Source organism: Chiroxiphia lanceolata, assembly GCF_009829145.1.
Source record: "Chiroxiphia lanceolata isolate bChiLan1 chromosome W unlocalized genomic scaffold, bChiLan1.pri scaffold_48_arrow_ctg1, whole genome shotgun sequence".
Lineage (NCBI taxonomy): Eukaryota > Metazoa > Chordata > Aves > Passeriformes > Pipridae > Chiroxiphia > Chiroxiphia lanceolata.
Genome location: NW_022476502.1, coordinates 273574 through 275733, shown reverse-complemented (window position 1 = coordinate 275733; position 2160 = coordinate 273574). Strand labels below are relative to the sequence as shown.

The window sequence follows — 2160 nt, the reverse complement described above, 5'->3', positions numbered from 1 at the left end:
AGAGCTTCATTCAGAGCTCCCACCTGCTCCGACAGCAGCACATCCACACTGGGGAATGGCCCTACCCATGTGGGGAATGTGGGAAGAGCTTCAGGCAGAGCTCCACCCTGATCCGCCACCAGATGATCCACACTGGGGAACGGCCCTACACGTGTAGGGAATGTGGAAAGAGCTTCATCCGAAGCTCCAACCTGATCCAACACCAGCACACCCACACTGGGGAAGAGCCCTACAAGTGTACGGAATGTGGGAAGAGCTTCAGGCAGAGCACCCACCTCCTCAGCCACCATCACATCCACACTGGGGAACGGCCCTACACGTGTGGAGAATGTGGGAAGAGCTTCAGGCAGAGCTCCCAGCTGAGCCAACACCAGATGATCCACACTGGGGAATGGCCCTACAAGTGCTTGGAATGTGGGAAGAGGTTTCACACCAGCTCAGATCTCCTCCTGCAGCAGCGGACGCACACGGATGAGAGGCCCTTCCGCTGCACCGAGTGCGGGAAGGGCTTCAACCGGAACTCCAACCTCGTCACCCACCGGCGCATCCAGACCGGGGAGAGGCCCTACAAGTGTGGGGAGTGTGGGAAGAGCTTCACCCAGAGCTCTGCCTTGACCCGTCCCCCCAACTGAAACTGTTGGCATGGTCCCGGGCTGAGATTGGATCCATCAGCCCCCAGCACCCCCCAGGAAGTTGGGAGCTCAGGGGGGCCACCCCCTTTTCCCAACCTTCCTGTGCCCAAAGACCCCCATGGGACTGTCAGACCCACCAGACCAAACCCCCTTTTCCACCTTTCTCCCTCTTCCTTCCACTTTCCTTTTGTCCCCTCAATCCCCAGTTTCTCCCCTGAACAGTTTTGGGGTCCCAACCCCCACTTTTTTTGCCCCCTCTCCTGTGGGTGCTGAAGGAGAAAATGAGGCTGCACACACAGAGTTCCATTGCGGGACTTTTCCGCTGACACTTTTCGGTGTCCCCTTTTATTCCTCTTCTCTCGTGAGCAGCACCCGCTGTTTGTCTTTTAGTCCACCGGAATTCCCAGCATGGCCCCAAAGCAGTGCCCTGATCCCACACATTCCCCTCGCCTCATGTGCTGACTGTGTTCAGCCACCAGAGAAAAACACAGGCTGCCATGCAGAGCGTTCCAAATGGTTTTGCACTTTGGCAAACAGCCCTCTCTGGATGGAAAACACCAGTCAAGGCCAAAACACTCCTTGTTGATCCGCATTAACTGAATGCAGCTGCTGCTGCCTTAACTTGTTCCCACAAAAATTCTCAAGATTCCTTTGCTTCCACGTGTCCCAGTGGACCCTTGATTCCATGGTGTGTCTTAGGAATCCTTTGGTTCCATGAGGCCCCACATATCCCAGTGCCCCCTTTGTTCCAGGAAGATGCACAGTCTCAGAATTTCTTGGCTTCAATGAGGCTTTGTAGTGTCCCAATGACCCCTTGATTCCACGAGGCCCTGCAGTGTCCTAATGGCCTCCTAATTCCACAAGGTTTTGCAGTGTCCCAGTTTTCCTTTTGTTCCATGAGGGTCCGCAGTGGAACAGGGTCCCTTTGGGGCCATAAGGCCCCGCAGGGTCACAATGGCCCCTTGATCCCATGAGCTTCCACAGTCTCCAAAGGTTCCTTTAGTTCCACGAGGCCCTGCAGTCCCAAAATGCCCTTTGGATTCTCGCAGATTTCCCATTGTCCCAGGGTCCCTTGTGCTTCAGAAGGAGCTGCAGTGGGACGGTGGCCCCTTGGTTCCATGAGCTCTGCGGTGTTCCAGGAATCCTTGGGTTGCAGGAGGCCCTGCAGTTTCACAAGGACCACTGGAATCCAGGAGGTTCTGCAGGGTCACAATGGCCCCTGGATTCTGGGAGGTTCAGAAGTATCTCAGGGCTCCCTTGGTTTCAGGAGGACATGTCACCAGAAACCCTTGGTTCCAGGAGGTTCAACAGTGTCCCAGAATTCCTTTGATTTCATGAGGTCCTGGATTGTCCCAATGGCCTCCTGATTCCATCAGCCCCCTCACTGTCACAGTGGTCCCTTGATTCCAGGAGTTTCCGCAGCGTCCCAGGGTTCCTTTTGTTCCATGGGGACCTGCAGTGTCACAATGGGCCCTGAATTCCAGGTGTTTTCCCAGGGTGACAGTGCTGCCTTGATTCCATGAGATTC

General features: G+C 55.4%; 1 protein-coding gene across 1 annotated transcript; it reads left to right on the top strand.

The window, feature by feature from the left end:
• On the top strand, window positions 1-632 carry LOC116781495 (zinc finger protein 70-like). The gene is made up of 2 exons (XM_032677166.1): window positions 1-162; window positions 247-632. Exons 1-2 carry the CDS (start codon window positions 123-125, stop codon window positions 630-632), a joined length of 426 nt encoding a protein of 141 aa, XP_032533057.1. The 5' UTR covers window positions 1-122.
• Window positions 633-2160: the final 1528 nt, after the last annotated feature.